At 48.4% G+C, this 23,624-nt stretch overlaps 2 protein-coding genes across 4 annotated transcripts in view; one reads left to right on the top strand and one right to left on the bottom strand.

The window, feature by feature from the left end:
* Window positions 1-258: 258 nt before the first annotated feature.
* HAPLN4 (hyaluronan and proteoglycan link protein 4) lies at window positions 259-16,894 on the top strand. Of its 2 annotated transcripts, none has more exons than XM_082206603.1 (5): window positions 259-954; window positions 5,881-5,992; window positions 7,211-7,573; window positions 11,948-12,250; window positions 15,565-16,894. In XM_082206603.1, the coding sequence occupies exons 2-5, from the start codon at window positions 5,881-5,883 to the stop codon at window positions 15,912-15,914; spliced, it is 1,128 nt and encodes a 375-aa protein (XP_082062729.1). In that variant the 5' UTR covers window positions 259-954; the 3' UTR covers window positions 15,915-16,894. The 2 variants fall into 2 exon arrangements, with proteins under 2 accessions (XP_082062729.1, XP_082062730.1); XM_082206604.1 differs by lacking the exon at window positions 259-954 and adding an exon at window positions 2,487-3,226.
* A 4,061-nt stretch (window positions 16,895-20,955) lies between these two features.
* Window positions 20,956-23,624, bottom strand: part of NCAN (neurocan) — a 66,560-nt gene continuing 63,891 nt past the window's right edge. For both annotated transcript variants that reach the window (XM_082206244.1, XM_082206245.1), the window contains 2 exons: window positions 21,765-21,947; window positions 20,956-21,173 (listed from right to left, as the gene is read on the bottom strand). In XM_082206244.1, the coding sequence (XP_082062370.1) occupies window positions 21,034-21,173; window positions 21,765-21,947 (323 nt within the window). In that variant the 3' untranslated portion in view covers window positions 20,956-21,033. The remainder of the gene's footprint in view (window positions 21,174-21,764; window positions 21,948-23,624) is intronic.

Genomic DNA, 23,624 nt, shown 5'->3' with positions numbered 1-23,624 from the left:
CCAGTGCTTTTTCGGGGGGAAGGGGGGGACTCATCATGATATTTGTTTGTTTGTTTGTTTATCGTGGGCCCAGTCGCAGTGCCGCTGCCAACCAAGCAGTGGCTAAATGTAAGATGTGATTAATAAACTCTAGCAAACTGATGTGGATTAGAAACCACCACAACTTTATTGATTACAGATATAGGTGGGTTTTGGTCTCAGGCATTGGGTGTTCCAGCCCCCCAGACCAAAAAAAAAAGAAATTACATATTTTTTAAAAAAGGTAAGGGAACTCAGTTTCCTCTAGTTCCTACTCAACCCCCCCACCTAGTTATGACTGTTTCCTCTGTTTTACATTATACTTATTTTAAAAAATTACCAAAAAAAGAGGAAGCAGAAGAAAAACAACACACCGGGAAAATCCCCAAAATTGGCACTGGTGTGCTGTGCCTACGCTTGTGTATTTGGCTGGAGTCCCCCAGCTTTGAGGCTGCTTTGGAGAAAAGCACCCAATAGGTTTGCAGGTTCCCCTTTAAAACATCTCTCTCTCTCTCTCTCTCCTCGCTCCTCACCCCATTTTTATCCCAAACCCTCCTTTCTTCTGCCCTCATTGCAGGCTGTCCCCTAATGCAGTTGTCCTTCTGCAAAACTTCTCTCCCTCCTTCTTTCCCTCTCTCCTCCTCTCTCTCCTTTTCTCCCCCATAGAAGTCTGCTGACTAAGATTTGACAAAACCGAGGAGCCTGCAATACCGTCAGCATTATGCTGATGAACTGGGGTTGGGAAATAGAGGACAAGGAAGGAGGTTGAAAGGTGGGGGGAAACTCAAGGCACTCGGGGTGGGTGGGGCGGGAATCCTCTTTCTCTCTCAGCGCCCCCCCCCCCTTTCTCCTGCATCATCTCCATCTCAACTTCGGCTGAGCTTCTGAGATTTCTCTCTTTTTGCCCTGGGACGTCCCTCTTCTCAAGGAGAAACAGTGAGTCCTCTTTTTTTCCTGCAGGGTTGTCCTTTTTATTTTTAAAATCAGGTTCCATCCCCGGGTCCGTCCCCCCCCCCAACCTGCCCCACATTTCACCTTGATGAAATGCAGTGCTGGCTCATTTGGGGTTTTGCTGCAGGATCCAGAGAGAGAGAGAGAGAGAGAGAGAGAGAGAGAGAGAGAATCATTTTACTGGCTGACTTGGGTACCACTTTTTTGCAGGGATGCAGAGCTCTGTAGGATGAAGATGAGCCACATCTTTGCAAAAAAGGGGGTTGTGTCGGATAGATGCAGGGGAGGAGAGAGATCAACCCCCCCCATGCAGAAAGTGACCACTTAAATTCTAGAAGTGGGGGGCACTTAATTTGGAAAACTGCTTGTTTGTTTGTTTGTTAGTTTGTTTAAAAGAAGACTCTTCTCTCGCCAAATTTTAAGCATTTTAGGAGGGCTCTGTGGGATGCTCAGAGATGTTCATAGATAGGGCATCTTTTCTCCTGGCTGAGTTGGGTACTACTTTTAAAATGATTTTTGTTTGCTTTATTTCTGCAAGGCGTTCTATCGGATGTAGTAGAAAGGAAACTGTATCAATGGCTGAATGGGGGCGGTGGGGGGGGTTACTTCTTAAAATGGCCTTTTTAAAAGACTGCTTTTGCCACATCTCGAAGGGAACATAGAAACTGATAATTTATCCTTTTCTCAGAGATCAGGGTTTGGAATCTTCCTTCCTGACCCTGCTTCTTAAGGGGATGGAATAATAATAATAATAATAATAATAATAATAATAATAATAATAATAATTTGTTGGTCACAACAGGAGGTCAGGAGAATTTTGTAAATCCCTTCTGCTTTGTGTCCTTGTGAGGAAAGGATGTTTCTTTATATGGGTTAGGCAGGACAGAATTATTTCTCGTCTCTTGAGCAAAGTCTTGCCTGGCTGCCAGAGACTTCAGTATCATCTGCAACCTGGGTCTTTAACAAGCAAACTCCACCCCCCTGAGGCCCCCTGCTGCTTACCTGCAATCTAACGCCAAAGGATGTAGGAAGTTGTTTTATACCCTTAGACAGGATATATATATATATCTGTCTCACCGGAGATGCTGGGGACAGTACCTGTGACCACCTTTTAAAAATGAAGTCAAGGTCTCAGTCCTCATTGTTCTGGCTTTAAACAGTGACTCTGGAAGGTGGCTTAGACTTAATCAGGCCAGTCTTAGTATTTATTATTATTATTATTATTATTATTATTATTATTATTATTATTCTGCCCATGCTCAGTCCAATCCAATCCAAATGACTTTATTGTCCTAGCCATTGGCCAGACAAATCTCAGTCAAAAATAAATACAAGCAAAAGGGGAGTCACACCACAAAGAATGGTCTCTATTTAGATCTGTGCGTCTCCCTTACAGTTCACGGCTATATTGTCTTCTTTCTGACCTTTTTGGCTGCCAAAGCAGAAGGCAACATTAAGAGTCACTGAAGTGTTTACATTGCCAAGAAACCATAGGACCTTTTCTGCCGAGTTTGTAGAGCAAGAGACTCTTAATCTCAGGTTCGCGGGTTCGAGCCCCATGTTGGGCAAAGTAGTCCTGCATTGCAGGGGGTCAGACTGGATGACCCTCGTGGTCCCTTCCACTTCTATGATTCTATTAAATTTATTCCCACCCACCTGGGGGGATAGCTTAGTTGGCTAGAGCGTGGTGCTGATAACACCAAGGTTGCAGGTTCAGTCCCCGTGTGGGGCAGCGACATATTCCTGCATGACCCTCAGGGTCCTTCCAACTCTACAATTCTATGATCTATAAGTGTCTGTGGAGGGGATATATTGGCTGAAAATGTCTAGCAAACCAGAGGATATTAGCAGACAGGGTTATAACTTGTTTTTATATGCAGCAACAGCAGCAAGAATATTATTGGCACCAAAATGGAAGCAAGAAGAATTGCCGACAAAAGAAGAATGGCAGATGAAATTAATGGACTATGCAGAATTAGATAAATTAACAGGAAGGATTCGAAACCTGCGGGACCAGAGATTCTTAGAGGACTGGAGTAAATATTTGAACTATTTGGAAAGCAATTGTGACAAACAGATTGCACTAGTAGGTCTGCAAGAAGTTCTGTAAGGAGGACTTTGTGAAATATTGCAAGGAAGACTTTGAAAAGAATTATTAGTTAAGGACAAGTAAAAGTAATAGAGAAATTAAGAAATGAAGAACAAGTGATAAAGAATGGAAAATCTTCAGAGGTGGTTGACGGAAGTCTAAAATACTGTATAAGATAAGAAGTTATATTAAATGATTGTTGGAACTGATATTTTTTATATATATATATATATATTTTATATATATTTTATATATATATATATATATATTTTATATATATTTTATATATATATATATATTATATATATATATATATATATATATATATATATATATATATATATATATATATATATATATATATATATAACTACTTACATGCACAATCACACCACCACCCTGCACAAATAAACTCCGTAGCCAAGACTCTCATCTCCAGAACCAAACGCCTGGCTGACAAAGACCACTTGACAACTGAGTTACAGAATCTCTCAAATGTGTTAAGCTAATCCAAAAAGAAACACCCCCCAAAAACCAAGACACAGAAGAAAACAATGGCATGGCCCTCCTTCCTTATATCAAGGGCACTACAGACAAAATCAGCAAAATCCTCCATAAACACAATATCAAAACAGCCTTCTGCACCAACCAAAAAATAGCCAATATCCTCAGAAACCCAAAAGACAAAATCCAGCTGGAAAACCAAGGGGTCTATGAAATACCCTGCAAAGTCTGCCCAGCCACGTACATTGGACAAACAAACAGACGAATAAATGCACGTATCGCAGAACACAAGAATGCCGTCAAAAAAGAAGAAAAAACTTCCTCTCTTTTCCAACACATGAAAGAAACAGGACACGAAATTAATTTTGCAGATTCCAAATTGCTCTTTAACATGGAACATCACCACAAGAGAATAATCATGGAAGCCATCGAGATAGAGAAACACCCTCACAACATGAACAAGCGTGACGACACGTCCCGCCTGCCAGACATCTGGAAATTAGCCCTCCCCACAAAAACCGACACCAGAACCAGAGGCACACAGAACGCCGTCACCAATCAACCACACCAGACCCAAACCCAGACCCTCTCCACAGACATATTACAGACTCCATCCAGTAGCCAAACTATAGTGGCACCTCCGGATGCTGCACCCCCCTGCAAGCCCTACACAGATCTGGCTGGCACAAGGCACAAAACCACAGCTCGCCCCTATACACGAAGCCAAGCCAGAGCACAACTAAATGCAGCACAGCCATCTTCTCAGAAAAACTCTTCACAAGCTCAAGAGGTCAAGACACAAAAGCTTTAGCAACTAATCTACACTTAATGACCCACCCAGTGGTATTCAGAATATCACTCATGAAATCACTCAAGATATCCCTCAAGTAATTAAGGAACAAAAGAAGAAGAGGCACACTAATCTAGGAACTTCCTCTCTGCCCAGAACGTTGGAGGCTATACACCACACCCCTCAACAGTATTTATAGGAACTCAAACACCAGATTCTGCTCTGTTCCAGTAACAAGAAGCCGAAAGCACCAGCCTGAAGATGACGAGTGAGACCTCGTCGAAACGTCGCACAGACACCCCGACTCTTACACGGGAAGACACCCGAAGACACCAAAACCTGCATTCCTGTACCCGTGAAAATCTACGAAAGCATATATATATATATATATATATATATATATATATATATATATATGAGAAAATGTCTAGCAAACCACTTTGGTAGTTAGTAGTGGGCATTCAGCAAGCCCACATGACAGTGACGTGGGGTTGAGGATTGGAGTGATCATTTTGTGATATTATGACTGTGGACAAAGCTGTATTGTCACTTTTGAATAAATGTTACTTTATTAAAATGACAATAATTTCACGAAAATCTCCTCCCTAGGGTCCCAGGGTGGCTTGCGGCAGCGTTAAAAGCAATTTTAAAAACTTACAGCCACGAAAGGGGACATCTAATAAAAATAACAAGAGCATCTAGTGAAAAGGAACAAATGTCTGTAAAACTGCTTATATTATATTTAGATTTCCAATCTTTCAGTGTTATAAATATATGCTAACGGGCAGCGGCTCCCTGGGAGATGCTGTAGACTGAACGTTGGACGTTCTGCATGCAAGGAGGGACTCTGCAAAAGAGTAAAGGTTGCAGGCTGTGTGCCTCTGAATAACGGGCTGACGGGGGTAGGGGACGGACTTGCCTTACCTAGTGTCCAACCCTGGGAGCCATCTAGAATCATAGAGTTGGAAGGAACCTCAAGGGTCATCTAGTCCAACCCCCAGACTAGATAGGCCCCTGGTAGACTCTTTTAGTCTCTTGAGGCTGCCTCCAAAAACTCTGGCAGTCTCCTGCCAGCCCAGGGGTGGATCTGCTATGAAACTTCAGGGCTCCTAATCCCAGAGGGGGGCCCCAAAAGCAACTTTAGTCCACATTGCTTAAGATTTTTGGGACTTTGATGCATGTATGTAACGTTTCCCTAATTTTCATCCCGAACTTGAAAACTATAAAGCATAGGAACTTTGTTTGCACACCAGTGACTTTGAGATCATCCAGTCCAGCAATTTTAATCAAAATCTGAGATGTAGTAGTTAATGTTTTTCACAAAATTGCGCTGATCTGTCTTGGAGCAACCCCACTGAAGAAGACCTCATTGCCAAGGGGTCCCCATGACAGTTCAGGCTTCAGGGGCCCCACAAATGTAGGGGCCAGTGTTCCAGCCCAAAGCTCAGCCGCCTTGTTTGCGGACTCCAGAGTTGGTTCTTCAAGCCCAGGCTCCTTGCCCATCATCCGCCTCTTCCTTCCTCTCCAGATGCTCCCTTCGAGGGCTGTGACCGGCACCTGCCTCCACCTTGCCGTCTTGCTGCTCTGCTTCCGGCTCGCGGCTCCTCAGAAAGGACGGAAGAAAGTTGTGCATGTCTCAGGTGGGTGGCACATACGTGATTCAGAAGTTCAGTCCCCTCTCCCCTGGCATTGCATTCACTGAGCTGCCCAGCAGATTCATGCAATAGGCTCCAAAGCACTTTGGCCTTGTACAGTTAACCCCAGTTCAGCCAAAGGGGTGCCTGGGGGCACAGGGGTGCCCTCGAGGTCTTCCTCTGGTGCCCACGAAGGCTCCGCACACACTTACTTGTTTGTAAAGCAGTGAAGGCGGTTACACTACTCTAGACATAGAGTTGAAGGGGATAGTGATCTCTCTGGGCTTTTCAGGGCTCAGTCCAGTTCGGCCAGCATGGCCTGGGGGAGAGGGGTGTGGTCTATGAGAGGGGGCATGGCCTGGGAGAGTGGGCGTGGCTCCATAAATTGACATATTTGCCCATCCCTAACCTGGATCAGCTAACCTTGGATAGCTCAGCTGGTGAGAGCCTGGTGCTGATAATGCCAAGGCTGCAGGTTCGATCCCCTTATGGGACAGATGCCTATTCCTGCCTTGCAGGGGGTTGGACTGGATGATCCTCAGGATCACTTCCAACTTGACAATCCTATGATTGTAACCCAGACTTTTTATTTCACGTGCCAATCATGGGGAGTACAGTCTTACCTTGGTTCTCGAACGCCTTGGCTCCCGAACACTGAAAACCTGGAGGCAAGTGTTCCGCTTTTCAAAGCCAAATGTCCAACACGGCTTCCACTTGAGGGCAGGAAGTTCCTGCAGCCAATCGGAAGCCGTGCCTTGGTTTTCAATTGTTTTTGGAAGTCGAACAAACTTCCGGAACGGATTAGGTTCGAGAAACAAGGTACGACTGTATTCCCATTCCATTCAGCTGCAATTCCCCTTGGGGGTTCCTTCCATCTCTACAATTCTATGATTCTCTGACTTGCTGTTTTTAAAACATCTATTATCACTACCATGTATTATTTCATTGCAAGATGTGTTTGACTAACCTGCAGAAAACTGGGGCAGAAATTCTGTAAACAAGTAGATGATTTGTAAATGATTAAGTGCATTATCATTTTTATTTATTCATTACTGCTTTCTCTTAAGGGGAGGGGGAGATCCCAAATCTGTTTAAAATCCCCACATATTAACCCAGTTTCAGTATGATGCAGCTCACAGCCCCATCTTGCATCCACCTGTCCTGGGTTCGAAACCCAGGATGCTTAAAAAAAACCCAACAAACCCTTCTCTTTTCTGCTCGCAGAGGATGACAGTGGTGCCGTCGTGGTGCAGACGGCGCCGGGGAAAGTGGTCACCCACCGGGGTGGCACCATCATCCTGCCCTGCCGCTTCCACTACGATGTCTCGGCCCACGACCCTGACGAAATCCGCCTGAAGTGGACCAAGCTGGTGGAGCCCATGTCCTTTGAGGACGTCTTTGTGGCGATGGGCGTGGAGCGCAGGGCTTTCGGGAGCTACAGGGGCCGCACGGCGCTGCAGGAGGATGGCTCTGGGGACGCCTCCCTCATCATCCGAAACGTGACTCTCCAGGACTACGGGCGCTACGAATGCGAGGTGACCAATGAGCTGGAGGACGATGCTGGGATGGTGAACCTGGACTTGGAAGGTGAGGGGAGACGGGCGGGTTGGGTGGGGTGGGGCCCACCGGCTGTAGGAGGAAACTAGTGGGAGATAATAGAATCCTAAATTGTAGAGCTGGAAGGGACCATGAGGGTCATCTAGTCCAACCCCCTGCAATTCAGGAATTTCAGCTAAAATATCCCTGACAGATGACAGTCCAACCTCTGCTTAAAAACCTCCAAGGAAGGAGAGCCCACAACCTCCCAAGGGAAACCGTTCCACTGCCAAACAGCTCTTACTGTCAGAAAGTTCTTCCTGGTGTTTAGTCAGAATCTCTTGTCTTGTAACTTGAAGTCATTGCTTCGAGTCCAGAGCAGGAGAAAACAAGCTCGTTCCCTCTTTCATGTGACAATCCTTCAGATATTGGAAGATGGCTACCATATCTCCTCTTAGTCTCCTCTTCTCCAGCTCCTTCAACTGTTCTTCATAAGGCCTGGTTTCCAGACTCCTGATCACCTTGGTCTCCTCCTCTGCCCACCTTCCAGCTTGTCAACATCCTTCTTAAATTGTGGTGCCCAGAATTGGACACAGAATTCCAGGTGTGGTCTGACCAGGGCAGAATAGAGTGGTACTTCTACTTCCCTTGATCTAGACACTAGACTTCCGTAGAACAGCATTAGCTGTTTTTGCTGCTGCATGACCCTGTTGGCTCATGTTCAGCTCATGGTCTGCCAAGACCCCCAGATCCGTTCCACAGGTACCACTAGGAAGCCATGTGTCCCCCATCTTATATTTGTGTGAAAGTGGTGTGGGAATGCCTCTCCTAAGTTGTTATCATTCTGTCCTCTATCAGCATGGCCAGGGAATGCCTCTTCTATGAAGTAGCAGCCTGATCCAGCAAGACTCAGAACCACAGAATTGTAGATTCGGAGGGGACCATGAGGATCATCTAGTCCAACCCCCTTGGCATTATCAACACCACCCTCTAACCAAATGAGCTATCAAGGCTGACTCTTCTTGCACTCTCACAGGAGATAAGAATGGATCCTCCTTGTCCGCAGGCAGCCCACCGCCTTGGAGGGTCTGGCGGGGTGAGGGGAGCAGCTGTTGCCTTTACCCCTCCTCCTTATCCATTTCCTAGAGGCCCCCGGCTGACCACTGTCAGAGGCAGGATACTGGGGAGGCTGGAACATCTCTGAAATTCTCATCTATCCACCTTTGCCTCCTTCAAGCCAGAAAGAGTGGAGGGAGCCCCTCCAAAAGGAGAATCTCTTTCCTGCTCAGGATCTTCATAGCCAAATAAGTTGGAAGCATGTGAGAGCGAGAGCGAGAGCAAGAGAGAGAGAGAGAGAGAGAGAGAGAGAGAGAGAGAGAGAGAAGGAAAGCTGGAATACGACAATACCCTCAATGCTATAATTCACCCCACCTCGCGGCAGCAAAAGCAACCCAATTCTCTCTCTTGTTGGGATGTTTTACGAATCCGCCAGCTGCTATCATTCTTCCTGGTTTTTATTAGCTTCTGACACCGAAACCTGCAACGACAATGAAAGTCAATAAAAGCAGCAATAAAGCACCCCAGAGACTCTCAAGCAAGGGAGGCGGAGGGAAGAGGAGAAGGAAATTGAGGGGGGGGAGAGAGGACCCTGCATGCTCTCCGTGAGGGTGGGAGCTGCAAACAGAGGCTTCTAGCTGTCTTTCATCATGCATTCCTGTGGGGCTGGGGTGCCTTTTTAACCCGAGGGCCGCATTTTCTCCTTGAGGATCTTCTGGGGGCCACATCCCATTGCAGCGGGCAGAGCCAGAGACGAAAGTGGTTGGAGCAACTGGTCTCAATTAGTTAATCACTGAATATCTTGCAAAAATGTGGTTTCCACAGACTTGGTAGAGTGTCAGGCATAATGAGCAGAGCAGCTCATTCCCTTTCGTCTTCCTCCATGGAAATCTGTTGCTGACAATCCCCACCTCCCCACAGACATCTATGGCCCTTCCTCTCCTCGTCCCCAGCCCCCAAGTAATTGGCGCTTGTGCCTGAATGCAGCCAACCTCCCCTCTGCACTTTTCATGCCTCTCCTGGCCCTGAGAGACAAGCAGGGAGGGGGAGACACCTGTGACTCTTCACCATCTCTGCCTCCTGGCCTCCCTCCTCTCCTGCTTCAGCTTCTGCCTCTGAGTCTAGACTGCTCTCTGCCACAGACTCTCCCAGCCCGCTAAGCCCTGGTGCCCCTTCAGCTTCTGACATCTCCCCCTCCCAGTCTTCTCCCTCATCGTTGTCCCACCACCACTCCCCAGGCGGATCCTTCTGCCCTCCCTCTACATCCAAGCAGTCCCTGACACTCTTAACAAGGCAATCACTCTCAGTAAACAAGAAAAATAGGTTTACTCGGATCAAAAAGCCTGACAGGGTTCAACAGATGCAGTGATGAAAATATGGAAAGGTTCCTCAAATGTTGCAGAAGTCCATAAAAAGTTAAAGGGGCCCCTGACCATTAGGTCCAGTCATGGCTGACTCTAGGGTTGCGGCGCTCATCTCGCTTTATTGGCCGAGGGAGCCAGCGTAAAGCTTCCGGGTCATGTGGCCAGAAGGACTAAGCCGCTTCTGGCGAACCAGAGCAGCGCATGGAAACGCCATTTACCTTCCTGCCAGAGCGGTACCTCTTTATCTACTTGCACTTTGACATGCTTTCAAACTGCTAGGTTGGCAGGAGCAGGGACCGAGCAATGGGAGCTCACCCTGTCGCGGGGATTTGAACCGCCAACCTTCTGATTGGCAAGCCCAAGGCTCAGTGGTTTAACCCACAACGCCACCCACATCACAGAAGTCCATAGTGCTGCTCAAAATGGAGAAGCGTCTGTTTGCAACTCTCTAAAAATTGTGTGCAATTGTGTGTTTGCGATTTGGCTGCAGATTCTCCCGCACAGAAGAGGCATTCCAGCTGGTCAACATCCTTTTTCAATTGTGGTGTCCAGAACTGGACACAGGACTCCACGTGTGGTCTGGCCAAGGCAGAATAGAGTATTGCTATTACTTCCCTTGACCTGGACGCTAGACTTCTGTTGATGCAGCCTCGAATAGCATTCGCCTTTGTTGCTGCTGCATCACCCTGTGGACTCATGTTCACCTGGTGGTCCACCAAGACCCCTCGGTCCTTTTCACATGCGCTGCTAGCAAGCCAATACTATTCCCTCCTGAGAATGCCTCTCCTTTGATCAGGGAGGGGGAACCAGCCTGCTTCAGCAGCATTAACGGAGAAATCTGAGGGCTCCTTTGGACAAAAAACAAGGACACCAGATAGGAATACCAGAGCAAAACAGCAGCCAGTCGGCTTGGTCTTGATTGAAGTCTGTCGCCACAGGACTTCCACCTGCCACCAGGTGGAACAAGTTGGAAGCCCCCAACAAAAGAGCCCCCATACTTTTATTAGCTGCTAATCCCCATGTTACACCCCCCCCAACTACACCACGGTTACATCATGAAAGGGGAGGTCTGGTGGCAGGAATCTGAGCATCCTGGACCCTGCCCCATGGTTCCCCTTGCCCTCCACCAAACACCCATCATAGAATCATAGAATCATAGAAGAGTTGGAAGAGACCCCAAGGGCCATCGAGTCCAACCCCCTGCCAAGCAGGAAACACCATCAGAGCACTCCTGACATATGGTTGTCAAGCCTCTGCTTAAAGACCTCCAAAGTAGGAGACTCCACCACACTCCTTGGCAGCAAATTCCACTGTCAAACAGCTCTTACTGTCAGGAAGTTCTTCCGAATGTTTAGGTGGAATCTTCTTTCTTGTAGTTTGGATCCATTGCTCCGTGTCCGCTTCTCCGGAGCAGCAGAAAACAACCTTTCTCCCTCCTCTATGTGACATCCTTTTATATATTTGATATATTTTTATATATCAAGTGTAAGAAAAGAGAGATTTACATTTCCCTGTTTCCCAGCCAAGTTCATCCCACCCTTTTGTCTTCATCTGGGTTTGTTATTTCTGGAATGGCTACCTGTCTGGCACTCAGGTATCAGGATGCCAGGGATTATCACTCAGGCAGAGGGGCTGCTGAGGAGCTGAGCTCACATGTCTATATGAATTTCTGAAGTTTTCCCAGTGAGCCAGTACATAGAGACATTTGTCAGTGAATTCTTACATTTGGTATTGGGCAGCTGAGGCCCTTTGAATAGATAGGAAGAAACTGTGATGGAGTGTTTTGTGGGGACAAGTCACAAAAGTCACAAAAGTGATGGTGCTGGTTTTGGTAGTGGGCTGCACGTGCGTGATATCTGCTGGAGGGGCAACCCCCCCCAACCTATATTGTAAATTCCTGCAACAAGCAGTCAGGGTGGTGATGGGGGGCGGCAGTCCAAGAATGCCCGGAAGGCCCTGATCCGCTCTCGAGGTCTGTTTCCCCTCCTCCTCTGCTTCTCTTTAGGGGTGATCTTCCCTTACCACCCCCGCCTGGGGCGCTACAGCCTGAACTTCCACGACGCCCAGCAGGCGTGCCTGGAGCAGGACGGGATCCTGGCTTCCTACGACCAGCTCCACGAAGCCTGGCTGGAGGGCATGGACTGGTGCAACGCCGGCTGGCTGCAGGACGGCTCGGTGCAGTACCCCATCTCCAAGCCGCGGGACGAGTGCGGGAGGAAGGAGACCCCCGTCGGGGTGCGCAACTACGGCTACCGCCACAAGGACGACGAGCGCTACGACGCCTTCTGCTTCACGTCGAATCTGAACGGTGAGGGGGCGCCTGGCTGCCCAAAGTTCTAGAGTCAGAAAACGGTAGAGTCGGAGGGCCCCCCAAAGGTCATCCAGCCCAACCCCCTGCAATGCGGGACTTGAAGCTAAAGGATCCCTGCTTCGGTGCCCATGCAACCTCTGCTTAAAACTCCCCCCCCCCGTGATCATTCGTCCCCCTGTCAAAGGACTCTTCCTGCCCAGTGTCAGGAGAGGGGGGGGGCACATTTTCCCAGTCTGCTTTCTTCATGCATCATTTTATAAACTTCCAGGCTTCCTCGCTCCTCCTCGCACCCTCCGGAAAAATCTCAGAGCAACATTTAACCGATTGCTGGCCTTTTCCGCGTCCCCCAGGACCAGGCAAGGAGGCAGTAATTCAGCTCAGCATGATGGATGAGCCTGCAGGGATTTGTCCAAAGGCGTAAATTACTCTTTGCTGGGAGGGTCTGCGGGGGGGGGGGAGTTGGCAGGAGGGGGGCTTCATTTGTGTAATCAGGGGCAGGATAAATAGCCCTGGATCAACTCGGAAATGGAGTGCCTTTTGCTGCCTCATCCATCTTCCTGAAGGCAGGTGTTTAATTCTCCTCTCATTGGGCTTGGCAGCGTAAAAATGGAGGGTTTTTTTGTGGGGATGATGGGAAGAGTCAAGATCAGGGGTCAGCAAACTTTTTCAGGTCCCTCAGACCTTGTGGGCGGCTGGACTATTTTTTTGGGGGGGGGAATGAACGAATTCCTATGCCCCACATATAACCCAGAGATGCATTTTAAATAAAAGCACACATTCTACTCATGTAAAAACATGCTGACTCCCAGACCATCCGTGGACCAGATTGAGAAGGTGATTGGGCCAGATCCGGCCCCCAGGCCTTAGTTTGCCTACCCATGGTCAAGATATATCCCACACATGTATGTGGCTTTTGTTTTTTTAAGGGGGAAAGGGGATCTAGGAAGCAAACCCCGATAGCTCAGCTGGTAGAGCATGAGACTCTTAATCTCAGGTTGTGGGTTTGAGCCCCACAGGGGGGGAAAGTTTCCCGCCTTGCAGGGGGTTGGGCCAGATGACCCTCAGGGTCCCTTCCAACTCTATGACTGGTGGGCACTAAGGTTTTTCTCCTGCTCGTTGTTGGCATCCATCCGTCTGGAGACACAATGGAGTGCGCCTCCGGGGGTGAAGTCAAACCGCTGCTTTGCACTGAAACGAGCCCTTTCTGCTCTGCCAGACTACATTTTAAGGACGCGGGTGGCACTGTGGGTTAAACCACAGAGCCTAGGACTTGCCGATCAGAAGGTCGGCGGTTCGAATCCCCGTGATGGGGTGAGCTCCCGTTGCTCGGTCCCTGCTCCTGCCAACCTAGCAGTTTGAAAGCAAGCCAAAGTGCAAGTAGATAAATAGGTACCACTCTGGCAGGAAGGTAAATGGTGTTTCCGTGCGCTGCTCTGGTTCACCAGAAGCGACTTGGTCATGCTGGCCACATGACCCGGAAAAACTGTGGACAAACGCCAGCTCCCTTGGCCAATAAAGCGAGATGAGCGCCGCAACCCCAGATTCAGCCATGACTGGACCTAATGGTCAGGGGTCCCTTTACCTTTACCTTTAAGTATGTCTTTGTCACTGAATTACCATTTTAAGCCTGCTGGAAGCAAGTTGCTGTATCAGTTTCTCTCTGACAAGTATTCCAAGTGAGTAAATGCTCTCTCTTTTTTTTTTACCTTTTGAAAGACAGTTTGTGTGATTATTGTTTTAAGGGGGACAAAAAGGGGAAATACCAGGAGAACCCAGTTTGCTTTAAAGTTAAAAGAAAGGAGATTCTGACTAAATATATGGAAAAAAACTTTCTGATCGTAAGAGCTGTTTGACCGTGAAATGTGTTAACGGAGAAATCTGAGGGCTCCCTTGGACGAAAAACAAGGACACCAGCCAGGAATACCAGAGCAAAAGAGCAGCCAGGAGGCTTGGTCTTGATTGAAGACTGTCGCGACAGGACTCCCACCTGCCACCAGGTGGAACAAGATGGAAGCCCCAAACAAAAGAGAACCCAAACTTTCATTAGCTGCTGATCCCCATGTTACACCCCTTTAACAAATGTTCTCCCTCAGGAGGTTTAAAGAAGGGAGGGAACAGTAATAAAGACTGGATACACCTAAATTCTTGGGTTCTAGCCACAACATAGCAGAGTCTGTATGGACATGTACACCAGACAATTTTGTTCAGATTTTAGCTGAGATTCCTGCATTGGACTAGAGGACTAATAATAATAGTAGTAGTAGTAGTAGTAGTAGTAGTAGTAGTAGTAGTAATAATAATAATAATAATAATAATAATATTTTATTTATACCCCGCCCTCCCTGGCCAGAGCCGGGCTCAGGGCAGCTAACACCAGTAAAAGCAAAACAAAAAAACCAATTTGAAATACAGGTTAAAATATAATTTTAATAGTAGCCCATAGATCAAGACCATAAGGGGAGGGAAACATAAGGGTCAGACTGAGTCCAAACCAAAGGCCAGGTGGAACAGCTGCGTCTTGCAGGCGCTGCGGAAAGATGTCACGTCCCGCAAGGCCCTAGTCTCTTGGGACAGAGTGTTTCACCAAGTCGGGGCCAGTACTGAAAAGGCCCTGGCCCTAGTTGAGACCAATCTAACCACCTTGCGACTTGCAAAATGTTGTCATTTGTGGACCTTAAGGTCCTCCACGAGGCCAGACCAGGAGAGGCGGTCCCATAGGTACATGGGTCCTAGGCCCCATATGGCTTTAAAGGGCTTGGAGGTCCCTTGCAACTCTATGATTCTATGATCCTGAATTGCTCATCTAAAAGGCTAATTTTAAGTAATCTAAGTAGATTTAGATTACTAGATCTACAAAACTAGATCTAAGTAGATTTGGATTAAGTAATCTTAAATACAGTGGTACCTTGGGTTACAGACGCTTCAGGTTACATATGCTTCAGGTTACAGACTCCGTTAACCCAGAAATAGTACCTCGGGTTAAGAACTTTGCTTCAGGATGAGAACAGAAATTGTGCTCCGGCAGTGCAGTGACAGTGGGAGGCCCCATTAGCTAAAGTGGTGCTTCAGGTTAAGAACAGTTTCAGGTTAAAAACGGACCTCCGGAACGAATTAAGTTCTTAACCCGAGGTACCACTGTAATTCTAAGATGCAAAGGAATGGCGCTCTGTGAACTCAGAGATGCAAGGAAGGATGATATCCAATCAATATATCCTCTGCTGGCATCTATTTGCATCCCAACACCACTCAACTTGGGAATCGCTGCTTTAACCACTGCACCACATTGCCTCTCCCCCTCTTCTCCCTCCCAGGCAAAGTCTACTTCCTCAAGACCTACCGCAAGCTGAGCTTCCCGGAAGCCGTCCAGGCGTGCAAGAAGAACGGAGGCGCCGTGGCCAAAGTCGGCCAGCTCTACGCTGCCTGGAAGATCCAGCTCTTGGACAAGTGTGAGGCCGGCTGGGTGGGCGACGGAAGCATCCGCTACCCCATCGTCAACCCCAGAACCCGCTGCGGGGGCCGCGAGCCTGGCGTCCGCAACCTGGGCTTCCCCAACAAGAAATACAAGCTCTTTGGCGTCTATTGCTACAGAAGCGCCACCAGTGGAGGGTCCAAGGCGGCTGCCAAGGAGGGAGCAGGCAAGTGGAAACCTTTGCAGGTGTAAACAAGGTCGGCTTTGAACGGATACGAATCCTTGCATCTCCCTCCATCTTCCAGCCTTGAGGGACTGGGAGGGTTTTCCTTGACCTTCCTCTGGAGAAGGAAACAAGTCCGCTGTGAAACGTGCATTTGCTGGTCGAAGAGTCCCGAAAAACCAGAAGAGAAGGACCGTTCCAGATTCAGTTGATTCTTTGCGGACTTCCAGAAACCCTGGGAGTCCAAGTTGCACCCAGCTTCTCACAAACCATGACTTACGATGCCCGCCCCCCGCTCTGCTTGAGTCTTCTTTTCCAAGAAGCCCTGGCTGTTTGCAATTTGCTATTATATTAACGCTTCAGTTATAGCTTTTACAAGGTGTGTGTGTGGGGGGGTCTCCCCTGCCCTTTGCAAAGGGAGGAGGCACACAGGGATTTGTCGCCACTGAGGATTCAGCAGCCGCCTGTCGCGAGGGATCTGCTCCCCACCCCCTTATAAACTGCAAAATGAAGACAAATATTTCTTCTTTTATGCATGGTATTTGGGAGCGCCACAGTTAATTGGACAGCATTGCGTTGCACTGAAGGGCATTGCAGTCGTGCTGAGCTTCTTTTCTCTCTTCATCCTGCAACCTGAAAGGGGGGGGGAGGCACACCCCCATTACCATTTCCGCTCTCCGTGCTCCTCCAGAGGTCATTTTGCCCAGACAACCAAATCCTACAAGTTTCTGTTGTCGTCTAGAAAACTGGAAGCACATGTTCATCAATGTGTGGCTTGTTGGGAGAGACTGCAGGCTCCTTGGAGCACAGCTCCTGTCATTTTGTTTTTTTATCTATTTATCTGTTATAGGGGGTTGGAATAGATGACTATTCCATCCATAATAGATGGTCCTTTCTAACTCTACAGTTCTACAATTTATTGTCCTTTTTGCTTACGTTTACTCTGCGTAAGGCATTGTATACATGGACGACACTGCATACCTGTTAATAAAATTGTGCAGGGTGGTGTTAGTTCTGTGTTCTCGGCTCTCACTTGCGACTCCTAGAAGCTGCCAGTGTGTGACAGCGGCCACAATCCCAGGAAACAACCTTGACTGGCCAGCTGAACCAGGTGAGGGGAGCTGATGGGTCTCAAACCCCCAGGGATTCAGGGGCATGCAAAGATTGGCTCTGCCAGATGGAGCAGACAAGACCAAGAGGGGGTCCAGAGGTCAAGAAGGTGGTTTCTCCGCGTGCTATGGAGGGACGTGAGGGCAGTTGAGGAACCTTGTCTCCCCTCTGGGAGAAGAAATACTCTGGCCCTAAACTTCTGCTGGCCAGGACCAGAGGTGGAAGCTGAAGCAGGGAAGGAGTCATTGTGGCTAGAAGCCACTGATAAGCTTCACTCTCCATGAATTTGCCCAGCCCTCTTCTAATGGCCTCCTGCAGAAGTGAGTTCCACCATTCAACTCTGCACTGCAGGTTAAATATTAGTTCTCTTTAGCCTCCCAGTTTCATTGGATGAGTCCCAGAGGCACAGATTGGCTGGATGCAGAGTAATGGCAAGAAAAAAGTAGAAGACCCAGTTCCACAGAATCCTTTTACAGAGTCTAAGACAAGCCTTGTTTCACAGTCTTTGGCTTCATCAGTAGTTGCTGTTTAGTCGTTTAGTCATGTCCGATTCTTTGTGACCCCCTGGACCAGAGCACACCAGGCACTCCTGTCTTCCACTGCTTCCTGCAGTTTGGTCAGTCTCATGCTGGTAGCTTCGAGAACACTGTCCAGCCATCTCGTCCTCTGTCGTCCCCTTCTCCTTGTGCCCTCCATCTTTCCCAACATCAGGGTCTTTTCCAGGGAGTCTTCTCTTCTCATGAGGTGGCCAAAGTACTGGAGCCTCAGCTTCACGATCTGTCCTTCCAGGGAGCACTCAGGGCTGATTTCCTTCAGAATGGATCGGTTTGATCTTCTTGCAGTCATCATCATATATATCACAGGACAGTGGATCTTATAGCATAGTAGTAGCTGCTGTAGCTATAAGATCCACTGTCCTGTGATACCATATATGAGTTTGTACTACTGATGAAGCCCAAGACAGCGAAACAAGGCTAATATTCTGGAAATCCTTGTCTTAGACTCTGTAAAAGGATTCTGTGGAACTGCAACAACCTTTCAAGTGGATTGTTGGACTCTATGAACAGACAGGTGGAAGAGACACTTTCTCATATACGGCCCTTATGCATAAACTGATTAGAGAATGAACTGATCCACTGGGTCTTCTACTTTTTCCGTTGAACTTTATGAGCTACTTCTGTTGAAATCTACGATTCAATACAATAGTATATATTATTTTTTCAAACGTACAGCCGGTTACGTCTTGTGTGTTTATTGAATATGTTTCACGTAACCAGAGGTTTGTTGTTGTTTTGAGTAATGGTGGGAGGCAGCAGCTAGGGAGCCACCAAGGGAAGACGGCTCAGAGCTTGGGGACTGATGGTGAGATGACAAGGGAGGAGAGGGAGACCACCAGGAAAAGGAGGTGGCAGAAGCTGAAGGGGTAACAGGGCTTAGTGAGCGGGGAGAGTCTGTGCCAGACTCAGAAACGGAAGCAGAAGAAACTGAAGAAGCCAGGGAGTCCCCCCCCCCTGCTGCAACCAGCTCCCCTCCCTGCTTGTCTCCCAGAACTAGGAGAGGCAGTAAAAGGGTGGAGGAGAGGTTGGCATATATCGTGGGGAAGAACTATAGCTCTGCATGCCAGGCTTTGGGAAAATGGACAGCAGATCACTGAGAGAGTGCCCAGTTTGCACCCAGAGTCCCCAGTGGCATCTCCAGGTAAGCCAGGTAAACTCATACCTGAAACCCCAGAGGGCTGCTGCCAGTCAATGTGGAGGACAACCCTAAGCCAAATGCACCATCTGTCTGACTTGATGTGTTTCCTCTGCATTATGCCATCTTAACATTTCAGGATTTCTGTGCACCAGTCAAAGGGTGAGGAAGGATGCACCAAACATACACAAACACCTGCATTGTCAACCCCAGTAACTCAGACCTGATTACAACAACTTCATTTAAAGGGGAGCAAGAGACTGGCTTGAATTGCATGCTGCAAATGTGCCATGGTGGCGCATAACCCAGAGTAGTGCACCACCCGTGCGCATGGTTTCTGCAAGCTTCAATCCTGGAGCGAAAGGAAGAAAGACAGACAGTGGTCTTAGGAACTGTTAAAAAAATTTATTAAAATGTCCAGCAGTACAGAGACCGCCAAAGGATTCCACCCCACACCTCCCCCCCTTTTTTTGCACACAGGGGGTGGGGGAGAGAATGCCACAGGCGGAGGGGGCATAGAAGGGGAAACACACAGAGGAATAGCAGACACTGCAGTTAACAAGGAAACAGCAGAGATCAGGGATGCATCCGCCACACGCCCAACACTCTTGTGCGTGCGCACACTCACACAAACACATTTCACCACCCACCCCTTTTTGCACGGAAGGCTGTTTTCTGTTGCAGACATGGGCACTCACTTCACATGTGGCGGAAGAGAGCTGTTTGGGTCGCCTCCTGCCATCCCTGGGAATCGGTCTCGCTGGTCATTCGCAGACCCTCCAAGTGCTCCTATTTTCCAGGGACATTCCCAGATTTACAGAAGCCATCCTGGTTTCTGATTTGATCCCAGAATGTCCTGCTTTTCCTTAGGACGTCCCTCGTTTCACTGGAGAAATGTTGGAGGGTCTGGAGTTATGCGACTCCCAAGCCAATAAAATAAGTAACTATGCAACCTTTAGAAGACATCTGAAGGCAGCCCTGGACAGGGAAGTTTGTTTGTGTTTCATTTTTATTAAATCTCTATATCTGTTAGAAGCCACCCAGAGTGGCTGGAGCAACCCAGTCAGATGGGCAGGGTAGAAAAAATAAAATTATTATATAGAATAGGACGTCCTTCGTTTCATTGGAGAAATGTTGGAGGGTATGGAGGTGGAGCACAGCAGCCCCTTGGAGTGTGTGGGTCAGTTTTGGACCCCCAAGTGGGTGGGCTGGGTGACACAGCACAGTTGCATCATGCTCTCTCTCACCTGCCCCCCTCCATGCCATCTCTGCAGGCTGCACTGAGCAAGGGCCACATGGACTGAGACAGAGGGCCGTAAGCTACAATGTCAAAGAGGAGAGAAGCCCCCAGGGTGTTCAGTGCAAATGGAGCCCCGGCAGGGTTAATAGTTGCACAAAGCACTTTCCATGTAGTTACCCGCCTGCCCACCCCCCGGAAACACACACACACATACACACCTCACAATTGTGACATTTGTGGAAATCATTTTACGGTGGGGAAAAGAGGGTCACACCCAAAGGTCAAAACAGGAAAGAGTCTGTAAACAAACAAACAAACAAACAAACAAACAACAAAACCTGGGGGGGACTGGGTAAACCTGGGCTCCATCCTGACCAGCCCCTCTTCCTGTGCAGGCTATCAAAATGAACTTTGATAGAGCACTTTGGTAGGCATGTTTGCAGCACCTCCTCTGCAACCCTGACGACAGCCCTGTAAGGTAAGCTGATGGTTCTGACCCCCCTGCTGCTGCGGAGGGGCAAGCAGCGAAGGAGGGAAGGGATAGTTCCCTGCAGGTGATTAGCTGGGGTAATAAAGGGCCTCTCCTCCTCTTCAGTAGCCACCTGGAGAGGGAGAAGAGGCTTTCAGAAAGAGAAAGTGAGCTTGAGAGAAGCAGATGTCAGGAAAAGAGAGAGAAGTGGATGTAAAAAAGACCTGTGGATGAGAGGAAGAGGGAGAAAGAGGGAAAGATGCTGACAGACTGCCTTCAACAGAATAAAGGTTTGCACAGCGGAGCTGCCTCAGGTAGCCTGAACTCAAGAAAACCTGTTTTCTGCAACCCCTGCAGATCCTTAGAAAAGGTGCAAATCATCTTCTGGCATTGTAAACTTGCACACGACAGCCAGCCAGCCACCCCTGTGACAAGAAGGCTGACAGAAGAGATTTATCCACAGGGGAAGGAAGACGTGGATAAATCAACGTGAATCAACGATTCCCATCTTTTCCTCGCTCTCTCTCACACACACACAACCCATTGCATCCGTGGGGGGGGGGAGGAAGGTCAAGGTGGGGGGAATGGGGCGGGGAAGCGGAATTGGGAGCTTGTGCTTTCTTTCCCAGGCCCGTCATTAAAAGTAGTTCCCGTCTTCCTCCGTCCAGTCCAGCTTTGGGAGCTGCTTGGAGTGTTTCCTGCGGTCCTTGCGGGATTTGTGCTGGTGGTGCTTGTGGTGGCGGCGATGGTGGCGGCGGATTCGGTGGGACCGTCTGGCTGGAAGGCGAAGGGGGCGGGAAAAGAGATTTAGTTGCAAAGCATTGCTAGGTTGCACTCCTAATGCAAATCCTTCCTTCCTTCCCTCCTCCCCTGGCCGAGCCTGATCCATCTAAGTTTCTCTCCTTCCTGCAAAGTAAAGGAAGATGCCAACATGTTTTCTCTCCTGCTGCTGACTGAAACACAGGCCAGACAGCTGCCTCTCACCCTTCAGTCCTGCTGGGGCTTTAGGGAGAACGAGAAGTAATGAGCAGAGTCTCTTCTGAGCAGGTCAAGTCAAGCTTGGGCAAAGCCCAAGAGCTTTATTAACTACAAACCCTGAAATTTGGGATCCCCTCCAAACCGGTGCCAAAGTTTTGAGCTTGTTTTGCGCCATTTTGTGCCACAAACCCTGAGGTTCACACCAACCCTGCTTCCTGCACTGCAGGGGGTTGGTCTGGATGACCCTCAGGGTCCCTTCCAACTCTACCATTCTATGGCGATGGGGACCCTCAAACAAACAAAGGCGGTAGAAAGCCATGCTGAACACACAGCCTGAGGTCGGATGCGCGATGCCCCCCCCCCCCCGGAGCCGCCTCCCTGGGGACTCACGTTTTGTGCAAACGATTCTGGGCCTGTCCCACGTCCCGTTGACGTGGCATTTGATGGTGGGCACGTGCCTCTGCAGGAAGCCTTCCTGGCACTGGTAGCGGACCGTGGCGTGGACGCTGTACTTCTCTCGCTTCTTGCCGATGGGGAAGGCGTTCTCCACCGTGGGGGGAGGACCGCACAGCACTGGAGGGGAGAGTGCAAAGGGCGGAGGAGGAGGCCGTGAGAAATGCCCTATCCTTTCACTTTTAATTTGTACGCCGCCTTCCCACATCACTAGGCACAAGGCGTCTTACAAACCGAAGAAACAACAAAATTGAGAGAGGAAATGTTCCTGTGGTTGGTTTGTTAGGAACGTAAGAAGAGTCCTGCAGGATGAGGCCAAAGGTCTGTCTGTCCAATCACAGGCCTCCAGGAACCCATAAGCAGGCATAAAAGACACCAGACCTCTTTTGAGAGGCAGTGTGGTGTAGTGGTTAAAGTGTTGAGCCAGGAACAGGGAGTGATGATGGTTGTAATCCCTGCTCAGTCTTAAGGCTCACTCTAGGTGACCCTGGGGGCTAGTTGCTGCCTCTCAGCCTAACCTAACTAAATAATAATAATAATAATATGCTGCCCATCCACTTAGCCACTCTGGGCAGTTTCCAGCAAAACATAAAAACAAAGCAAACATTAAAACTTTCATATGTCTTCTAAAAGTCAGATGTCAAGGAGATATTGTCAAGGAGATGTCAAGATGTCAAGTCATATATCAAGGAGATGGGAGGACATTCCACAGGGAGGGAGCCACCACTGAGAAGGCCAGGATGAATGGCGGGGGTGGAGATGCTCCTTTGGGGACACAGTGTGTGTGTGGGGGGGGACAGCCCTCTGGCCTGTGGATTAGACCTTGGCGCTGGATATTTTGCCAGGAACAGATGCACTAATAATGATTTACTGCAACTGTTGAGAGTGAATTTCTGTCCAATTATTATTTGCTGATATTTTGACAGCTAATTTTATTGTGCTACTATATTCTAACAGATTATTGAATACGTATTGCTTTATTGGAAATATTACTGATATATATTTATTGTGGGTATATATGACTTATTTTAAAGTCATAGATAAGTAGATAGCAAATTTATCCTACCAATACAACAAACATATCTGTGGAGAGCCTATAATGACTATTAACGTGCTAAGATACATACAAATGAAATGAAACTGCCAGCTCTCACCCACCAACACCCCACAGAATCGGAAGCCTGTGATTTCTTGGGTGAACAGCTTGTGGCTAATGCAATTTCTCAGATAAGGAATGGGGTGGGCCTCCTAACGGCTTCATTTCCGAACACATTAATAAAGAGGAAATTGAGGTTGTCTGGGGAGAGGGCTTGAGGAGGGAAATGTTTCACCACTGATGGCTTCCGTGGGTCGGGAAGCAGGCAAATTAAGATCCCAGAGGGCTTGATTATGTGAAACTCGGCTTTAATTCACTCTCTGCATTTCAAAAAAATCAACAGCAGCAAATAGTCCCAAGATAGAAAAGGTGATGGGTTGTACAGCCGGGATTGCTCAGCTGGTTAGAGCACTGTGCTGATAATGTGAAGGTTGCAGGTTCGATCCCCATGCAGGACAGCTGCATATTCCTGCATTGCAGGAGGCTGGACTAGATGACCCTCAGGGTCCCTTCCAACTCCACAATTCAATGATTCCATGCTCATTCCTGTCCTCATTCCTGACCATTGAGCAGCGCTGCCTGCTGGGGCGGAGGTTGGAGTGGGATGGAGCCAGAGACATGACAGGCAGGACAAAGAGTCAATACAGAGAGGGGTCAGGCAGAAGCAATCCTAGAGAGGCAGCGTTGCATAGTGGTTAGAG

The sequence above is a fragment of the Podarcis vaucheri genome (assembly GCF_965113315.1).
Source record: "Podarcis vaucheri genome assembly, chromosome: 18".
NCBI classification, from domain to species: domain Eukaryota; kingdom Metazoa; phylum Chordata; class Lepidosauria; order Squamata; family Lacertidae; genus Podarcis; species Podarcis vaucheri.
This window is presented reverse-complemented; position numbering and strand designations above follow the sequence as displayed.